The sequence below is a fragment of the Dioscorea cayenensis genome, chromosome 6 (genome assembly GCF_009730915.1).
Source record: "Dioscorea cayenensis subsp. rotundata cultivar TDr96_F1 chromosome 6, TDr96_F1_v2_PseudoChromosome.rev07_lg8_w22 25.fasta, whole genome shotgun sequence".
Lineage (NCBI taxonomy): Eukaryota > Viridiplantae > Streptophyta > Magnoliopsida > Dioscoreales > Dioscoreaceae > Dioscorea > Dioscorea cayenensis.
Genome location: NC_052476.1, coordinates 306,231 through 327,042, shown reverse-complemented (window position 1 = coordinate 327,042; position 20,812 = coordinate 306,231). Strand labels below are relative to the sequence as shown.

The 20,812-nt window shown below is 38.7% G+C and overlaps 1 protein-coding gene across 1 annotated transcript; it reads right to left on the bottom strand.

The window, feature by feature from the left end:
- Nucleotides 1-1,465: 1,465 nt before the first annotated feature.
- Nucleotides 1,466-3,091, bottom strand: LOC120262851 (RING-H2 finger protein ATL3-like). Its single transcript, XM_039270752.1, has one exon. The coding sequence runs from the start codon at nucleotides 3,087-3,089 to the stop codon at nucleotides 1,764-1,766; it is 1,326 nt and encodes a 441-aa protein (XP_039126686.1). The 5' UTR covers nucleotides 3,090-3,091; the 3' UTR covers nucleotides 1,466-1,763.
- Between the last annotated feature and the right edge of the window lie 17,721 nt (nucleotides 3,092-20,812).

Sequence of the window (20,812 nt, the reverse complement as noted above, 5' to 3'; positions counted from 1 at the left end):
GTATCCTTTCACATTTATTAATGCTGTCTTATTGTATTGAACCATTGGTCATAAATCAATTTTATAATATTTATTATAATGTATGCTATTATATAGTAGGCTACGTACTTTTCAATATTAATCAACCTGTTTTTAATCCAATATATAAATAATACAATCTAAAATATTTTCTTCCTTATGATGGGAGTAATGGATTCTATTTAGATAGTTACAAAACTTCATGTATTCATTATACTAGCTACCCAAGATAATCATATATAACTCCTTAATTTGGCATCACTAATTACTAATTACTAACATTAAAATAAACTAATTTATATATAAGATTTAATAACATTCTCACCTAATGCATATTTTTTTAAATAGAATAATTTTTTTTAATGATAATGCTTGGTTAGAGTTCTTTTACAATTAATTAGGTTAGTATTACTGATAATGTTATAAGTTTCCATTATAGTAATTAAGATATAAAACTCTATCACATATAATATAATATGTGGCAACCAACGATAAATATAAAATCAAATTTTATTTCATGAATTGTGACTTATTTGAAGTTATAAAAAAAATTATAAGAATGATATCTTAATGCTAATAATTTTTACCATTAATTTGATTTTTATATGAAGCAAATCAAAAATAAAACATGTAATCAAACTTGGGTTTGCAATACATACTAGTTTTTCACCTGATCAAATAGGGTTCCATCCCCAATAAATGAAAGAGACAATGGCAATTTAAGTAATCACTGATCATGTGGTCATGGTGGTGAAAAGGAAGCAGTGCTACGCTATATAGTATATAGTAAGAACATATTAGTAAGATGGAAATAAATAAATAAAAAAAAATGGCTGTTGCCGTTGATAAGATGGACATTTGTCATGGTTTTTGGAAGGTAAATCAACAGAATGAAAACCTTTTCTCCAAACAAACAATTAGAATTAGGAGATAACGTCACTAGACTTAAATGATGAATCTACAAGTAATTAATTGTTTCATCTACAGTTCTGAAAAACGCAGAGCAGGTTTGCGCTTTGCATTCAACGATAAAGAAATCTTGTTTTTAAGTCGTAAAATAATAACACTTCCTGATGGCATACCGGTAGCAAAGTAGAGAATTAAGATGGCAATAGGGGCTGAAGGCTAAGTTAGTTCCTGTGACTAGCTAAAAGATTAACTCATATTCAGACTCTAGCGCTAGTTCTGAAATTAAACTCCGAGCGCATCATTATTAGCATCAGATAAAATTATGAAAGTAGAGCTTATATATCAAAAGCATGAGAAAATTAATTGATAAATAATAAGGATGATTGAAGAAGAGAAAATAATTACCAAACAAGAGCGTATAGTAGATAGATGAATTCCTCGGGATTAGATAATTTAGAGTTAGATACATCATACATACACGCTGGAACAATACATGCAAGCCGAATTGCTTTTTGGTAAGAAATGGGAATTAAAAAAATAGGAAGGATTAATCAAGTATGTATTATGTAATGGATGTATAGGAGAGATGAGAAGTAGAGAATTTTCTCTGTACAAATAAAATTGGGCAGGCTGAGGCTGAGCCTGAGCCTGAGCCTGAGCCCGAGGCTGACAAGATGAAGGAGACTCTGTGCGACAAGCTCTCCTCCTCTGTCGGTGTGAGTCTGAATCAACAAACTATTTTATATAATAGTTGGGTTGATCAGTGAAAGAACCAAGTACATGCAGTGAGAAGAAATGAAGGTTGGAACTTGGAAGGTGTATCCAGTATCCAGTATCTATGAACGCATGGGTGGTGTTCTGGGAGTGGTAGCAGTCGCAAGCACTCCCTGACCCAGCTCCACATCGCCTCCTTCTCTCGGGCTGCTCCAAGACGAGGTGGAGGGTCCGGCAGCACTCCTCTTTCCAAAACTCAATAGCCTTATCAATGACTTAAACCTGGCCGAGGCCGGAGACTTCATGTCGGAAGCTTCCGCCGGGGACTTGGCCTCCTCCACCGTGGCTCTGCTGGACGTGAATGTAGAAACAGAGGAAGAGAAGCCCTCCATGGCTCTTTTTGGGATGTCGATGACCAGCACCCCTTCCGTCCTCTGCGGAGCACTTGAGGACCCCTGTATTTGTATCGGAGGGACTGTGGCGCTGACCTGGTTCGGGGTGCCCCAGAAGAGCACATTGGTCGGGAATTCCGGCGTGGGAACCTCTGCTTCTGCTTCTGCCTCTGCCTCTATCTCCTCTGTAGAAGGAGCGGCGGGCACTGGGTTTCCTGGAACCCGCATAATAGGTTCAGGGGCGACAGCGGAACGGCAGAGAGGGCAGGTGGAGTGGGAGAAGAACCACATGTCTATGCACTCCAAATGGAAGCCATGGTTACACTTGGGGAGGAGGCGAAATTTCTCGCCATCGGAGATGTCAGAGAGGCAAACGGCACACTCGAGGCCGTCCTTGAAGTCGGAGGAGCAGAAGGTAGCAACGGGGAGAGAGTGGAGTACGGATTCATCTAGGCCGCGGCGACGGGGGGCGGTGTCTGGAACGAAGATAAGGCGGCGGGAATGTGAAGAGCCGTTGAGTCCGAGGGTGGCACCCCAGTAGCGCCTGGCGTATAAGTAGAGGAGGATGACAAAGACAAGAACCATGAAAAGGAATATGACAGCGCCAACCATCACCTCGCCACTTATCTTAAGAGCAGCTCCATCTACACTCTCGCTGCTGCTGCTCATGCTCATGCTCGGCATGTTGTCGGACTTTGGTGTAAATGTTGGAGGCACCGGAATCGGCATTGCAACTGGGATGTATATGTGTGTGTCTCGGTAGTTCTTGTGGTTACTTAGCTCTGGTTTCGGAATGAACTTGGGACTTGGGAGGAGGGGGAGATGAGGTTTATATATATACACACACACACATATATAGTATAGATGATACATAAGCAAAAGGCACACAGGGCGGCCCAAAAGGAAATGACGCTCTATTGGTGAGAGAGAACTGACAAGGGGGGAGCAGGCAGGAAAGAGAGGGGAAGGCGCTGTGTGTTGACTGAACGGAGATGGAGGGACAGAGACAGAACTTGCCAGTGGACCACTTGATTTATGAATGAATGGGAATAACATTACATATTGTAATACTCTGGAGATGACTAGGGGTTGTCAGTTGAGACTTAAGAAGCTAAAGAATTTAAGAACAATTCAACGTTCAAAGAGGCTGCTTATAAAAAAAGTCTTTGTTTGCACAATTACTATTATTCATTAATATTCCCTTGATGGCGGGCTTTCTTATGACTGACTATACCATACCCTCCCTGGAGCCAAGTTGCCCTCTTTGACGAGTCTTCTCCTCTCACTCAGTCACATGGATTTGGATGGATCATGGATGAATGCAGTCCTTCTCATCAAGAAAGACTTTAAACGCCTTTATACGAATGGCTGAATGTAATGTATTGCCAGTTGCCAGTATACTATGCTAACCCACACAGGTGAATAAGAATTGATGATTAATTGGCAAATTGATCTGTTTAGACTCAGCCAATGTCTTCCTCAACTCAACTCAATTCTATGAGAGGACACACCGTAGCTGTAGACTGTAGACTGTAGACTGTAGAGTCATGTTGGGTAGTGCTTAGTTACAGGAATCCATCTCCAGGACTAGAAGATATTTAGAGATCAACACATGAACCATCCTCGTGATTAGACGGGTGATAAAGCTTGGGGTCGTGGTACTGTGGGCGTGGTCCTTGAGTATGCCTTTTCTCCACTTGCATAACATTCCAAGCATGATGCGGCTGGAGTTCATCCTTATCCATTTATCCATTTATCCATTTACATAACTATCCATTCTTAGAATGTTTCCTCTCTTTCGATAGTCTAGTCCCATACTGATGACATGGACAATGCTCAGACGGTTACATTCCGATCGACTCACGTCTTTTGCCTTTCACCATAAATAGGAACACAAATTAATGTCTGACGTTGTTTTTTATTTTGTTAAAGAAATTCTCTTAATGACAATAAAAACCTAAACAAAAAGAATGCAAATTAGATATTAGTTATTACTCATTAACCGCGTTTTTGGAGAAAGAATGAATACCTTCACTTGGGCGTTTCTTGGCATTTTACTTTCAAAGCTTAATTAGAAGGAGTGCTGTTCAAAACACGGTAGGACTGCGGTCTAAAGAAACACGGCAATACAAATATTTCCATCCAGTTTGACTGACATCCAGTTTGACTGACTCAGATGATGTTCAATTGTTGATCTCTATAGTAGAGTTGTTGAGTTCAAATTTCAAAACAAAGGACCCAATTAATTAAAATAATTATTTCCTCAGTGTACGATGTTTAGAATCTGCCTCTACGATAAAGGAAACATTTTATATAAAAAAAACGGTGTCAATAAAAAAACATAGGGTATATATACAAATAAATTAATTTTTTAAAGATATATACAAATTATTTGGTTTAAGTAAGGTGTATATACTTAATTAGTTAAAAAAAAAACATTTTGCGACGTCATTAATAAAACGTTATAAATAATGTATCGCAATCAGTGTTACAAATCAATTACATATTGAATCTTAAAATTTTGTCTGTACATTTTTGTGACGGCAATAGATCGTTACAAATAATATGTCGCAGTTTATGTCACAAACCAATTACATATTGAGTCCAAAATTTTATGACACATGTTGTGACGTTCTTGGATAGTCATTTTTTGCAACATATTTTAGTTTTTTTTGTAACATTTTTAATTTTTCTAATACATTGTTGTAATTTGTGTCACAAATTTATAATATTTTTACGCGTTATAAAATTTATGTGTCACAAATAACATTTTCCATGTAGTGTAATCCATTTCACTTTCTAGTTTTGGTTGGTATTCATGACCTATTTGAAATCGTCATTCACTTTTTGTTAATATTGTTTTAAGGAAGGAAGCGTGCATTATGCATTATTTTAATATTAAACATAATTTTATTATATTTATCAAATATAAATAAAGGTTGAGAAACCCCTCTAAAGCACCTCCACCATAGCGGTCTCGAGTCAACAAGTGGCCCATGCTTGAACTTAGAGGAGATTAAAACTTGTCAAACAAGTCTAAGACTAATTTAGAATGTGAGACTTGAACACCGTAATTTTATTTTATTTTTAACAATAGGTGATTAAAGTCCTTTTTAAAAAGTTTGACAAAAAAAATAGTCAGATATAAAACAATAGTTGAATATTACCCATTGTGCTACAAAATAGTTGTCAAAAAAATAATAAAATTGATATGTCACTATTTATGGATTAGGTGAAATTTGAACACTCGATCTCCAGAATAATCCAAACTTTGATCCCTAAACTATGCCATTATTTATTTTGTAAAACAATAATTTAAAAAAAATATTAAACTGCAAATTCAAAAATAGATAATGTCTAATCGAACCGTGATGTGAACTTGTTGATTCTTCCTTCTTAGGATATCACTTCACTTGGACTAATAACCAATCTAACCTATTTGCATTCGGCTTAATCAATTTTTTGTTTTATATAATTGCTTAAAATATTCTCAAGTTTATTAATTTGGCTTCCTTAGGTTCCATTTAGATCATGTTGGTGCATATCTAGACTTTAGCAACCACACAAGGCAGCCATGGAAATTCTGCTTCGAGAATATCAAGTGCTTTATTGAAGGTTTTGGGACCTTTCTTCAGAAGAATCTAACCATGTTGGATATGGTGCCTTTGTGCTCTCAAAGAAGCTCGCACATCTCAAATCTAGACAAAGGCATTGGGTGAAGGAAAGGAAACTATCATTTTTGAAATCTAGGCTTGTGACATAATTAAGAAATAAATAAATTAATAATTGGTCACTAAACCATTCATGAGTTCCTATTTTGGTCACTAAGCTAAAGAAAAAAATTATATTTTGATCACTTAACTTATGAATTCCTTTCAATTTAGTCACTATCGCCTACGGCTTTAACAACAATATGACGTAGCTCACCAAGTCATCTCATTCCCCCAATTAAAAGAGTTGTTTTCTTTTCTTTTTTATTTCTTTTCTTTTCTCCCCCCTTTTTTTTTCTTTCTCTTCTCCATCAAATGCCTTGAACCTAATCTTCTTCCCTGCACTCTACTGTGGATAGTCTAACCAACATGACGTTGGTTGGTAGAGTAAGAGATCACTGGAATGGTGGTCGCGTGGATGAGAAGGCTGAGGTATGTTCTCTTTCTTTTAGTTTTTCCTCTCTCCTTTCACCTTTCCTCAATACAATATTAAACTACCAAATTACTTCACTTCATGACTGCTTCAATCCAATACTTTAGAAAATTCAGCTTTAACATCTTCACTATCTTCAACATTGATAAATACAAATCTTTCAAAAATTTAGCTTCAACATCTTCACCATCTGAATTCACCATCTTCACCATCTTCACCATCCTCACATTGATTCCAAGATAAGAAACACGAAAACCATTTAGGGTTTCCAAGCCTTGGTGAGAAAAGAGAAAGGGTACAAGACTTGGCGCGAGACAAACAGAGAAGGGTTCTTAAGCCTTGTGGCATTGGAGGACTGAGCCGATGTGGTGAGTTCCTTATGACATGGTGAGCCACGTCAAATCGATGTTAGTACCGTAGACGACAATAACCAGATTGAACGAATTTCACAAGTTAAGTGATCAAAATAGATTATTTTTTATTTAGTTTAGTGACCAAAATAAGAACTTATGAATAGTTTAGTGACCAATTGTATAATTTACTCTTAAGGAATTAATGAGATTGCCAATGAAATGAATGAGGGAAGGAGGCCTCTTTGTGTTTAGACCTTAGCACCACGTTGCATCATGAGGAAGTTCATTGGAAAAAAAGCACTCTCCCCTTGACAAGCTTAGGAGGGTTGACCCCAATATCGGTTTTCCATACTAATCACGTAAGATTTGGAGTTACCATTGAGGAGGATGACAATATTATAGCCTCTTTCATGAAACACTTATGTAATAATAATAATAAAATATTAATTTATATTAAAAAAATTTATAAATGTCATAATTGTAGTTAATCAGGCACACCGACCAAGAATTGATCATAAAATCCACTCGTCCTATCTGGGGTTTAAGTTGTAAATCCAAATCTATAATTGAAGGTTCATTATTGTGTCTAGTGGGATTTGAACAAGAACTTTTAAAAATTCCATACTCCATCTTTTGTAGTAGAGCTAATGTAACCCTTTGGCAATTCATATATATATATATATATATATATATATATTGGCATTATATTTTAATACTTAATATGAATTATTTTGGGAGGGGATACAAATGAGAATGGTATTGGAAAAATACTTTTCTGGGCCATGCCCAGCAAATCCAATTAACTGGCAGGTACTCACGCATAGGGGTGGACATGGACTGGGCTAGCCAGACTAAAAAATATAACCCATATATTCGCGTTGGGCCATGCTGGGTCATGTTCGGGCCAAATTATTTTGGTCCAAACCCCCATTTGATTTTCATTAGGCCTAGGCCCAGCCTAGCCCAACTCAAAAAATAAATAAGTTTTTATAAAATGATAGAAATAACTAAATAAAACCACTATTGCAACCCATTAAACAATTAAATAAAAAAGACAAAATTAGATGAAAAAGAATGCATATATCCCTATACATACATATATTAAAAAACCAAAAGCAAAGCCTAAAAAGTTACCTAATATTTTCAAATATATATTTTTTATTATATATATATATTATTTATTTATTGGGGCTGGGCAGGGTTAGGTTGGGCTAAAATTCATCTAACCCAAGCCCAGCTCGAAATTCAATTGGGCCTACATATTTAAGCCCAACCCGATTCTTTGGGCCAACTTTTAAAGCACATGTCTTTTTTTTTTGGGCTGGGCTCAGGCCAACCCATGGGTCACACGACCCATATCCACCCTACTCACGCATGTGTGTATTGCTTTGATGTTGTAATTTTTTCTTTAAAAAAATTTAATAAAGAAAGATTTCATAAAAAAAACATTCATCTTAATTTTTTATCCACTACATCAAATAAAAAAAATTTCATAAGGAACATTCATCTTAATTTTTTATTTTTCAAACGTAATAAAGGAAAAAGAGTAAGGCCATGGCTGCAAAATAAAAAAATATGGCATAATTTTATTATGTAGGAAGTGCAAGTACTTATTACATAAATTATGGCATATTTTATTCTTACAGAATAAGTGTTTGATTAACAAAATAAAAAAAATACGGAGACTGTGCGATCGACCACCGCACCGTCGGTGGACCGATGGCCAGTCACCGGAGATCGGGCGGATCACCGGTGGCTGATCATCGGAGGCCAGCCAATAGGTGACCGGATCGCCGGTGGATCAGTGGCCGGCCGCCAGAGGTTGGCCAAGCCACTGGTGGATAGCGGGTGTGTCACCAAAGGCCTCCCTGATCGATGGCCGGTCACCAAAGGCCTTCCTGACTGCCGGTGACTGGTCACCGAAGGCCGGCAGGACTGTCAATAGACTGTTGGACTGGTGGGTGGATCAAAAAGGAGAGAGTGTTTTTTGTAATGAGAAAATATTCCGCTGTTAGTGGAATATTTTTTTATACCATAATACGTATATTATGCCATAATTTTATACTCTAAAATAAGTACCCAAACAGCCAACATAATTATCAGAAAATGTTAAATTATGCCATATTGTACGAATTATGCCATAATTTTTTACTATCTTAACAGGCTTTAAATGATTGTGTAGTCGTTTTTTTTTATTTTTAATTAAATTATAGTCTGACGGGAATATAAACAAATAATAGCAATTTATATGACATCCAATGGCTACTATGGATATCCCTAGATTTGAAATCTAGGGACGTCCCTAGATGATGGGTCCTCTAAATGGAAAAACATCATCTAGGTAAGTACCTAGATTTCAAATCTAGGGATGTTTTAAATCTAAGCCATTGGATCATCATTTGATGGTTGATTGTTTACATCTAGGTAATTGTATCCCTGGGATTGGTGGGTGCACGGGGATACACACGAAACCAGAAACCTGCTGCACACAACCTTACAAATCCATTCAATTTAGTTTGATTATTTTTTAGTCCTTTTACTTGAATTGGCACATGAGAAATGAGAATCCATGAGAAATTTAAGTCCACCCACTCACTGGCGTGGCGTTTTTTTTAAAATATTATTTAAAAAAAAAGAAAAAAATTGCTAACTAAAGAACAAGAATAACGGTTATTAATGCTGATTACTCTCAATCCACTTATCCACGGGTCCGATTGTAATAGGCAAAACCAAGATACAACTCGTTTACCCAGAGAAACAGCTTGCCCAAATAGAAATTCTAACAAATAATACTCCTTAAGAGCTATGACATTGACATGCTTGCATAGACTTCACTTCATGACAGCAACATAGATAACATATTACACCACAACCCATCTTAAGTCTTCTCTAAAGACTCAAAATATGCAGTCATATAGTCATTCACATAAGAGATAATATAAACACACACAGAGAGATACCAGCTACTATAGTAACAAAAGCAACATACAAACAAGGCGAAGAAGCTTCACACTAGTTGAACTCCTCCTTCCCAGACAACTTCCCAGCTTCACAGCTAGGCCAAAACATCCATCAGATCCTCCATGCCGCCCCCTCTTCGCCCCTTGCTATTCATTTAAAGCCCCATCCCTCACACCATCATGAAATCTTTGTACTCACGATTTGCTCTCCTGCTCCTTTCACCTACGCTTACCTTGGTTTGGGCTGACTCCTCACCCAATTCTTCTTGTGATTGGTGTTTTGTTGCCATGCAAACGTGGCCTTCCTCTGATTTGTCAACGTAATCCTTTTTCACCTCCACTTTGTAAGGGAATGTTACATTTCCCCACTCATGGAGAAAGACCTTGTCCCCAAGGTCGAGTGAGGGGTAGTTTTGCTGGAGAGTGTGAAGGTCCTCCCAAGAGTTGTCTGCCTCTGTTAACGAGTCCCATTTAACCAACACCTGAGGTGTCCAGCCGCCATTGCGTTTGACTTGTCGAAGCTGCAAGAGGAGGTCGGGCTGGATGATGGGGCCCCAGTCATTGGTGAGCAATGGTAATGAAAGACACGGTTGTTGGTTGGGACCATGGCACTTTTTTAACTTAGAGACATGAAACACCGGGTGTATACGAGCATCCGTTGGTAGTTGGAGTTTGTAAGCAACCGAGCCTAACTTTTGTATGATTGGAAAAGGGTCCATAATATCGCATGGTAAGCTTAGGATGGCGCCGAGAAGTAACCGAGCTCTGCTTATAAGGGTGAAGTTTGACAAAGACCAATTCACCAACTGCATAATTGATCTCAGTGCGTTTGGTATCGGCCAAACGTTTCATCCTTGCCTGGGCCTTAGAGAGATTGGCACGGAGTTGTTGCAGGACCTGGTCCCTTTGTTGGTGCATTACAGAGACTGCCGGTGAATCTCTATCACTGGGGCAGTAAGGATGCAGTGCTGGTGGGTCTCGGCCATAGACAGCCTTGAAGGGAGTCAACCTCGTGCTTGTATGGGTGGCAGTGTTATACCAAAACTCCGCCCAGGTAACAACTCCAACCACTTCATAGGATTATCAAAGGAAAAACACCGTAAGTATTTTTCCAAACACTTGTTCAATGCTTCAGTCTGGCCGTCAGATTGAGGATGGTAGGCCGATGACATTGCTAACTTTGTTCCCATGCTATGGAACAGGTGTTGCCAAAATCGGCTTGTAAAGGCCTTGTCTCGATCGCTGACAATCGACTTTGGTACACCATGTAGCTTGAGAACATTATGAAATGAAAGCTTCGGCTACGGAGGCACTAGTAAAGTTTCCCCGCAATGGCATGAAGTGCCCATACTTTGATAAACGGTCAATGACGACTAAAATAACTGAATGGCCTCGACAAGTCGGCAGCCCCGTGATGAAATCCATCGCGATCTCTTCCCAAATGTGCTGTGGAATTGGAAGGGGCTGCAGGATGGGCATGAGATTCCTTGGCTTGTTGGCATATAGAACAACACCTAACAAAGTCATTGACTGCTTTTCTCAAGTGGGGCCAATAAAATTGGTGAGCTATGCGTGCGTATGTACGTAGTGTCCCTGCATGGCCTCCCACATAGGAAGCATAAAACTCCTCCAACAACTGATTCTGCAAGTGAGCATCATTAGGAACATATATCTTATTATTGTACCATAATAGCCCATGCTTCCAAGAATACCTTGAGTCCACAAGCTCCTGGTTCTGAAGTTTGGGAATAAGCTGAGCCACCAATGAGTCATGCTGTTGTAAGAGCTTAATCTGAGGAATCAACAAACATGAAGACTGGGATGTTGACAGAGAAAGGCAACGAGATAAGGCGTCGGCTGCAATATTGTCCTTCCCGGGTTTGTACTCGATGGTGAAATCGAACCCGAGCAATTTGGGCAACCATTTCTGTTGCTCAGGAGTTTGAGTTGCTTGTGTAGTGAGATACTGTAGTGCTTGTTGATCAGTTCGTATAATGAACTTGTGACCAACAAGATAATGTCGGAACTTGTGGATTGCATCTGTCAATGTATAGAGTTCACGCACGTATGCGGATTGTTTCTGCATACTATCAGGCAATCTTTTGGAGTAGAATGCTATGGGGTGACGCTGCTGACTGAGGATAGCACCAACACCAGATCCGGATGCATCAGTTTCAATGATAAATGGCTGCGAGAAGTCAGGTAGCTTGAGAACATGGGCTGTTGTGATTGCTTGCTTGAGAGTTGTGAAGGCTTCATTAGCTTGGTGGTGCCATTGGAAGGCATCTTTCTTCAAGAGATCGATTAATGGTTTGGCTAAGCTAGCATACTGCTTGATGAACCTGCGATAATAGCCACTAAGGCCCAAGAATCCCCGTAATTGTTTGACATTTGTTGGTGTAGGCCACTGGAGGATAGCTTGGACTTTCGTCTGGTCCATGTGAACTCCCTGAGCGGAGACCACGTGACCAAGATATTCGACTTGTTCCAGCCCGAAAGAACATTTGGTGAACTTGGCAAAAAGCTGATGCTCTTGGAGAGTAGCCAGCACCACTTCCAAGTGCTTGATATGTTGCTCCCATGTAGAGCTATAGACGAGTATGTCGTCAAAAAAGACAAGAACAAATTTCCGCAATGCCATTCGGAAGATGCTATTCATGAGGTATTGGAAAGTCGCTGGGGCGTCAGAGAGCCCAAACGGCATGACGAGCCATTGAAAATGGCCATGATGCGTGCGGAAGGCAGTCTTGTGTCGGTCATCATGGTGGAGAAGTATTTGGTGGTAGCCCAATCGAAGATCGATCTTAGAGAAGTAGGAAGTGCCGTGCAACTCGTCAAGCAATTCGTCCACCGTTGGGATGGGAAAAGCATCTTTCACTGTTATTGCATTTAGCGCCCGATAATCAGTGCAAAAGCGCCATGTGCCATCTTTCTTCTTTACGAGTAAGACAGGGGAGGAAAATGGGCTTGTGCTAGTCTCGATCAAGCCATCGCGGAGCATCTCCGACACCATTCGTTCTATCTCTGTCTTTTGGCTGTGCGGGTACCGGTATGGCCGAACTTTGACTGGACTGGTATTTGGCAACAATGGTATTTTATGGTTGCATGCTCGATATGGTGGCAAGCCAGCAGGGAGTGCAAATATGTGTTCATATTTCTCAAGTAGCTATTGTAGGCTGATGGGCATCGATACAGGCAGAGTCAATGTCTCCTCATGAGTTCGTGCTAAGGCTTGGCTTGAACTATAGTCGCTGGCAGCGTAGTGGTCCTCGTCGGATGCCAAGACCAATGTAAAACATGAATCAATTGCCTTAGTCGACTGTAGCCGGTGTAGTTGGTGGAGAGATGCACAGTGTGGGCGCTGGTGCGGAATCCCATGCAACGTGAGGAATGTACCCTCGTGATAAAACTGAATGGTGAGCTTACTGTAATCAGTAATGTGCGGTCCTAATGAGGCTAACCAAGATGCACCCTAGTATGATCTCAGCACCACTAATTGGCAATAGATATGCATTAAAATGAATTGAGTGATTCTGGACATTGACAACCAAGTTTTGTAGAAGGCCCTCAACATGAAGTGGTTGTCCATTGCCTACCAACACCTTGAGTGTGGGAGCTGGGATGACATCAAGACGTAGAAACTTGGCCAATCGTGGTTGGATGAAGTTATCATCGCTGCCGCTATCTATCAATATATGCACCGAATGTCCATGTAACACACCATGAAAACGGATTGTGCCGGAGGTGGTAGAACAATTCAAGGCATTTAGAGACAAACTCTGAAATTGTTCTTCAACTTCTTGTGTTGGGTTGGGATCCACCAAATACCCTGAAGTCGTATCACCGAAGTCCTCCTCGTGCCATTGCAACAATAGTAAACCTTTGTTGGGACATTTATGTTGTGGGGAGTACTTCTCGTCACAGTTGAAACATAGGCCCTTGGCCTTCCGTAACTGCATTTCATTGAATGAAATTTTCTTCAGTGCAGAGGATGTCGTACCACCATCTCGTTGCATGTTAGGTTGAGTGGATGTTGAGGGTATAGGTGGTAAGGCAGGAACTGCTTGCTTGCCTGGTAGACCGGTATAGACGGGATGCTTGCTAGCATATCGGACATCTGGAATGGAGGGATTGATAGGAACCCTTCGAGTGGATGGTTGGTATTTGTCTTTGAAGAGTCGTGCAAGGGACACTGCTTTAGTGAGGGTGTCGGGTTGCCACGGAATGATGTCCCGTTGTAATTCCTTGTTGAGGCCGCTAACAAAACAGTCAAGTAGGGCCGCAGGGGTGAGTCCTTCGACTCTGTTTGCTAAGGCAAGGAATGTCGAATAATAACTTGCAACTGAATCATGTTGGTGCAGCTTGAATAACGCATAACGCGGGCATTCAAAGACCGACGGACCATATGCGGTCTCAACGGCCCTAGCCAAGGAAGACCAAGAAAGAAGCTCACCAGCTTTCTGCAGCATTTGAAACCATGGAATGACTTCCCCTTCCATGTGCACAGCTGCAATCTTCAGACGGTATGGGTCAGAGATGCCGTAGAAGTCGAAGAATTGCTCTGCTTTAAATATCCACTAGAGTGCATCAGAGCCATCAAATCTGGGAAAATCCATACCGAGTGATCGTGCAAGACTTGGTTGGATGGCCCTGCTCTCAGATGCGTGTGGATCTTCAGCTGTTGAGTGTGATGGTGGTTGCACTGCCGTTGCTGAAGAATTGGCTTGTTGATTTTCAATATATTGTGAGATTGTCATGAGAGATTGCTCAAGGACCTTGATGCATCTCATCACGCTGATCCATGACTGCCAACATGGTGTCCATTTTAGCCGCCAAGTCTTTGAGGCGAGTGTTCTCTGCCATGAGTACTCAACGAAGGCACCAAATTATAATAGAAATAAGGCAAAACCAAGATACAACTCGTTTACCCAGAGAAACAGCTTGCCCAAACAGAAATTCTAACAAATAATACTCCTTAAGAGCTATGACATTGACATGCTTGCATAGACTTCACTTCATGACAGCAACATAGATAACATATTACACCACAACCCATCTTAAGTCTTCTCTAAAGACTCAAAATATGCAGTCATATAGTCATTCACATAAGAGATAATATAAACACACACAGAGAGATACCAGCTACTATAGTAACAAAAGCAACATACAAACAAGGCGAATAAGCTTCACACTAGTTGAACTCCTCCTTCCCAGACAACTTCCCAGCTTCACAGCTAGGCCAAAACATCCATCAGATCCTCCATGCTGCCCCCTCTTCACCCCTTGCTATTCATTTAAAGCTCCATCCCTCACATCATCACGAAATCTTTGTACACATGATTTGCTCTCCTGCTCCTTTCACCTACGTGTACCTTGGTATGGGCTGACTCCTCACCCAATTCTTCTTGTGATTGGTGTTTTGTTGCCATGCCAACGTGGCCTTCCTCTGATTTGTCAACGTAATCCTTTTTCACCTCCACTTTGTAAGGGAATGTTACACCGATTTCTCACGATCTCGCTTGTTAAAAGAGCATGTTGCAAGCTTTCCATTAGAACTTTACATGGCCCAATTAGATAACATATTATTGGGCACCAAAACAACTGAAGGGACAACCACTATACAGCCCAAATTTCCGTGAAGCTAAACATCAAACTCTAGATTTTTTGACAGAACAAGAAAATCCAAACATATTACAGAAATCGCATACTAAATAGTCATTAAACACTCTAACCCTTATTAAATTATCAGATCTAAAAATTATATACAGAAACCTAGAATGTTTGGATTAACACGTTTAAAATCATAATAATAATATTAATATTAATAATTTAGAAGAGATCTTACTTCCAAGCGCTCTTTGATTGCAGAACTAGAAGAGAAATGACAGAGATTCACAGAACTGAGATGCTCTAAAATAAGAAATCAAATTTATTTCAAATAAACACATATGTCAAAACCAAGTATATAGGTCCCCCAAACAACTATTGCCAAAACAAAATAACAGAACTCATATATTTACCCTCGGTGACCCGAGCCAGATTGATCAGAGGCCGTTATTTTTCACCGACGGAAAGCGGTGGAAAACTATAGTTTCTATATCAGAGTACATGTCGACATGGTCAGTGTTTAACCTCCATGACAGAGTTATTGCAAAGTTAGTTTGGTGACTACGAGTATTGTGTCAAAATATTTCATGTTCACAAAATAATAAATTGTCAAAATTCATATTGACAAAATGCAAGTAATTTGAGTAGTATGATTCCATTTTTATCATATCAAAATAAACTAGTTATTTTAATCCAACCATGAACAGATAATTTTTTAAAAAAATATTAATAATAATTAATCAAAATTAACTAAAAGATATCTGAAATTCAGAATTGAAGTAATACATATTTAGATAAGTTGTCTAAACTTTAGAACTTAAATAATCTGAATTTAAATAGATATTCAAACCTTTCAGATAATTCTAATCCAAAATAAAATATCACTAACTCGAAATTGCAAATAAGTTAAAGTATTTCCGAAAATAATAATAAATAAATAATTCAAAATATATATCAAAATAATCAGTATTTTTTTTTCTCAAAAATCCCAAAAGTTCACAAAACTAGAACTTTCAAGTTTATACATATAATAGGATTTATATGTGGGATACTTATCTGATTAACGACCAAAAATACTCCCAAACCTTACACCTTTGGCATGTCCTATATTTGGGAAGAGATCCTATTAGCTTTCAAATAACAAATCGAGGCTAACAAGCAATAGTATTAAACAAAAAGATTTTAAGAAGGGTACAAATGATAAAAGTTCAACTATTATTCTACACTCCCAAATATTTATTATTGCGAGGGTACAATAGCAATTACCCACTCTAAAAGCTATATTAATAATTCCAACATGATCAATGAGTACTAAAACCCTTATAACTTCACATACACTTTTCCAAATCACAAATTTCAAAATTCTGGGAAAAATAGACACCTAACACTATGACATATCCGAAATTCACACAACTTAGAGTACTACACAATTTATAACATTCAATTGAATGTCCAACTATTTCTGTGGTCTTGTAATTCAGACGTATCCTATTCAAATATGAATATCTCTCAATACAAATTTTCAAAAGCAATAATATTTTACATGAAGTCAGATAACTCAGTAATGCATCACTTTCTTTTTTTATGCTATACCAGATACAATATCTAAGACCATGAGAAACACCAAACAAACTTCAGATTTTGCACAGTAATATCATTGGGAACAACTACACTAATAATGCTATAACTTATAAACGACTCATCCAAAGAATCTAAATTTTTTACGGGTATGTATAAAACATGAAACTCTATAACTTTGTTATGTTACTCTTCGCCAAATTTCATGTACAAGACCATCAAATTTTCTAAGCAATCTTTATGTTTTCTGCAGAAATATTATTGAGAACACCTATAGAAATATGATCATATCTCACAATTTACATGGCTAAAAATTCTGAAATTTTGCGGAGTCAAAGATAAAATAGTCCTACATAACTTTATTATATAAATATAAATCTAAATAAGAACTAACAACTATGAAATTAATCAAAACCGGCTCAAGGTCTGAACAGAGATCATGTCCGTGCCACTTGCGTCTACAAATTTATAATTTACAGAATACTACTCCAAAAATTCTGAAATTTGTCAGCAAGCTAAAGAAGACCTCAATATACAATTTTTCTATTCTAGTCCCTTCTATATTCTGTCTCCAGATCTTCCAAATAAATTAGGGATCTCTACTATGTTAACAAAAAATATCAGAATTTTATCCTCAAATTAAAATCAAATCAATTTTCACCAAACCCTAACTAGTAGCACGTCACAAACAAGCATAAGAAAGAGCAAAAACAAACCTTACCTCAAAAATAATAATGAAACGAAATCCGTGACGACATGACCCTTCTCCCATCCTCGCCACCTACACCACCCGCAAATAGGGAGAGGAAGAGATGAGGCAAGTCTCTCTTTCACCCTTTTTTTTAACGGTGATCTAAATGTAAGAGTTGTTTCCTTCTTTGTAGGAGTTTATCAGGTTTAGTTGATTTGATCTTTGTTTTGTTAAATAAATCCGATAAGGATGGAGTTTGTTAGGATTTCTATTTTAATTGTAAGGCTATTTAAAAGCCAGATATTATGCAAATAAGATGAGCTCATTCAATCGATTGCTCTGTAGAAGTTCTTGCTTTTGATCTCATATTTAACATTTGGTATCAGAGAGGCTACGGCAAGTTCGGCAAATAAAAAAGATGAGTTCTGAAGCAAACATTGGATATACTCAACCTAGTATTCCAAAGTTTGATGGCGATTATGACCATTAGAGTCTGATCATGGAGAACTTGCTCCGATCCAGGGAGTTTTGGAGTGTAGTGGAATCAGGATATATGGTGCCTGAAGATGAGGAAGCACTTTCAGTTGCATAGAAGAAAATTCTAGAGAAGATGAAGCTGAAAGATTTGAAGGCCAAAAATTACTTGTTCTCATCAATTGAAAAGTTAATTTTGAAGACAATCACCAAAAAGGAGACGACCAAACAGCTCTGGGATTCAATGAAGTTGAAATATCAAGGCAACGCTCGTGTTCAACGAGCTCAACTGAATCGTCTTCGTAGGAGCTTCAAAGTTTTGGAGATGAAGAATGGAGAATCAATTATTGACTATTTTGGTCGAGTGATGGTGATTGCAAATGATATGCGGAACTATGGAGAAGATATGCCTGATGTCAAAATAGTTGAGAAGATCTTGAGGACTCTCACTGAGAAATGGAATTACATTGTGTGTTCCATAGAGGAAGCAAAAGATATTGATGAGCTTTCAGTTGATGCTCTGCAAAGTTCACTGCTGGTGCATGAACAAAAATTCAGGAAGGAAAAAGAAGGAGAAGAAGAACAAGCACTCAAGTTGTCACATGATGAAGGACAAAGTACTAAAGGGCGTGGAAGACTGGCACAAGGTGGTTCAAGAGGACGAGGAAGAGGTAGAGGAAGACAGGTGTTTTCAAGGGCCACATTAGAGTGTTTCAAGTGCCATAAGGTTGGGCATTTCCAGTATGAGTGCCCAACTTTGAAAAAGGAAGCCAACTATGCAGTAGTTGAGGAGGAGGAGTTATTGTTAATGGCTTATGTTGAAGTGAAGGAAAGCAGATGAGAAGATGCGTGGTTTCTCAATTCAGGTTGCTCAAATCATATGTGTGGAGACAAAGCTCTCTTCTCCGAATTATATGAAGATTTCAAACATACTTCAAGTTGGGCAATAATTGCAGAATGAATGTCACAGCTCGAGGTAATGTGAAGCTTATGTCAAATGGTGTTAGACACACTATTACTGATGTGTACTATGTTCCAGAGTTGAAAAATAATCTCTTAAGCATAGGACAACTTCAAGAAAAAGGGTTAGCAATTGTGATTAAGGAAGGGGCCGGTCTGCAAGATTTATCATCCTGATAGAGGTTTGATTATTGAAACAAGCATGAGTACAAACAGGATGTTTATAGTGTATGCACAACATCAAAGCCAATCTCAAGCTCTCAAGTGTTGAAAGACAACTATTTTCTTACAAGTACGACTCAACTATGGCATCACAGATATGGTCACTTGAACTATAAAGACCTAAAGACTTTGGAAAACAAGAAGATGGTTTCGAGGACTACCAAAGCTCACTACAACGGCAGAATTATGCACTGACTGTCTTGTTGGGAAGCATCACCGAGATCCAATACCTATCAAGAGTTCTTGGAGATCTGAATAGATTCTAGACCTCATTCATGCTGACATTTGCAGTCAAATAAATCCCCCTTTCAATCAGCAACAAAAGGTACACTCTATGCTTTATTGATGATTATAGCAGGAAGTCATGGATTTATTTCTTGGTTGAGAAGTCGGAAGCTTTGAGTTATTTCAAATGCTTTGTGAAGTTAATAGGAAATGACAGAGCTGCCAATTAAGTGTTTGCGCACAGACAGAGGTGGAGATTTTACTTCTTCTGAATTCAATTCTTTTTGCAAGGAGAATGGGATACAAAGACAATTGACCACTGCATACACCCCTCAGCAAAATGGTGTTGTGGAGCGCAAAAACAGAACGGTGTTGAACATGGTATGTGCTATGCTCTCTGAGAAGAAGATTCCAAAATCATTCTGGGCTGAGGCAGTAAACTGGAGTAATCATGTGTTAAATAGATGCCCGAAATTCAGCAGTAAAAGACATCACCCCAGAAGAAGCATGGAGTGGATTTTGGCCATCAGTCAATCACTTCCGAGTTTTTGGTTGCATTGCACATGTTCATGTGCCTGAGATACGAAGAACTGAACTTGATGACAGAAGTTTTACTTGTATTTTCTTGGGTGTAAGTGATGAATCAAAGGGTTATAGGTTGTTTAATCCTATTACTAAGAAGATTGTGATAAGTAGAGATGTTGTGTTTGAAGAAGAAAAAAATTGGAATTAGGATAGTAGTTATAGAGAAAAAATTCTGGTATATTTAGATTGGGGTGATGATGACAATGAAGGAGTCAAAAATGAGAGTGAGGAAGATGGTGAAATTGTGGAAATTGAAAATGGAAACGAGGGAGAAAATGAAAATGAGGAAGTAACTGGTAGTAGGACTCATACGAGGAGAAGGAGAGAAACACAACCTCCTTCATGGCTAAATGATTATGTTAGTGGGGGAGGGTTAGGACTTTCGGAGGATGAAGAAGTCAATATGGCCTTCATGGTGGCTGGTGATCCTTTGTTTTTTGAGGAGGCAGTGAAGAGTGAACATTGGAGGGTAGCTATGGATAAAGAGATAGAGTCCATAAAGAAGAACAAGACTTGGAGCTTAGTTGATTTGCCAGCAGGAGCTAAGAAAGTTGGAGTTAAGTAGGTCTATAAAACCAAATATGATGAGAAATGTGATCTTGTGAAGCACAAAGCTCGATTGGTAGCAAAGGGGTACTTGCAAAAATATGGAATTGATTATGTTGATGTGTATGCACCAGTAGCTAGTATTGAAACAGTGAGAACAGTGGTGGCATTAGCAACTCAGCGCAATTGGAAGATTTTTCAGATGGATGTTAAATCCGCTTTCTTACATGGTGAACTCAATGAGGATGTGTACGTGGAACAACCAAGAGGCTATGAAGTTGAAGGAAGTGAAGATAAAGTGTACAAATTGCATAAGGCACTATACGGACTAAAACAAGCACCTCGAGTTTGGTTTAGTCGAATAGAGTCTTATTTTGTGGGAAAAGGTTTTGAGAAGTGTCCAAATGAACAAACACTCTTCATCAAGCAAAGCAA